The following is a 649-nucleotide window of genomic DNA, read 5'->3' as shown; positions in this document are numbered from 1 at the left end:
TCATGGAGAATGTAAAGTGAACATAATCAGTTAAACTGGGTGATTTTCTTCAGCTACATTAAGTCATGCTAAGATTCCTGCTGTTGGAACAGAGTTAGTATAATCCTTTGGGCTTGTCTCAGAACTTCTCTTCGTTCATTGAGGAAGTTATATTTGATGCTTCTTTAAAGATGCCCTGCTGTGCCGAAGCGTGATGGTGACAGTACTATTGATTGGATTTAATCTCTTCAGATCTCTCCACTGCAGGAAGTTTCCTCCTAGACCAGCCCCCGATGCTTTCAGCAGTCGCAATGCAACCTCCAGCCGCCAGGGGCCGCAGTCGCGCTCCTCGCGGCCGGAAGGGAGTGCGGCCCGCCGAGGCCTCGGCACTTCCGGCGTGCGTCTGCAGCGCTCCGCGCGCTCTTTACGTCTGGAGCTCCTGCGGTAGGCGTTTCCGGCCATTCATACGTCCAGTCGGTCGGTCCTCCGTAGTTGGTTTCTGGGCGCTATCCGACCCCGAAGGTGACGGCGCCGCTAGAATGAAGCTCGTGAGGTACGAAGTTGACCAGACAGCGTGGGGGCTGTGAGGGGAGGGTTTGGGCCGGGGTCGGGAGCCTGGGCTGCCCTAGTCGCGGGAGGCGGGAAAGCCGCGTGCGCGCGGCCTGCAACG

At 57.0% G+C, this 649-nt stretch overlaps 1 protein-coding gene across 1 annotated transcript in view; it reads left to right on the top strand.

Annotated features, from left to right (window-relative positions):
* Positions 1-365: 365 nt before the first annotated feature.
* The window catches only part of SNRPD1 (small nuclear ribonucleoprotein D1 polypeptide), a 19,763-nt gene continuing 19,479 nt past the window's right edge, over positions 366-649 (top strand). The window contains exon 1 of the mRNA XM_008049862.1: positions 366-532. Within this exon, the coding sequence (XP_008048053.1) occupies positions 519-532 (14 nt within the window). The 5' untranslated portion in view covers positions 366-518. The remainder of the gene's footprint in view (positions 533-649) is intronic.

Source organism: Carlito syrichta, unplaced genomic scaffold, assembly GCF_000164805.1.
Source record: "Carlito syrichta isolate Samal-C Ts95f unplaced genomic scaffold, Tarsius_syrichta-2.0.1 Scaffold138500, whole genome shotgun sequence".
Taxonomy (NCBI): domain Eukaryota; kingdom Metazoa; phylum Chordata; class Mammalia; order Primates; family Tarsiidae; genus Carlito; species Carlito syrichta.
This window is presented reverse-complemented; position numbering and strand designations above follow the sequence as displayed.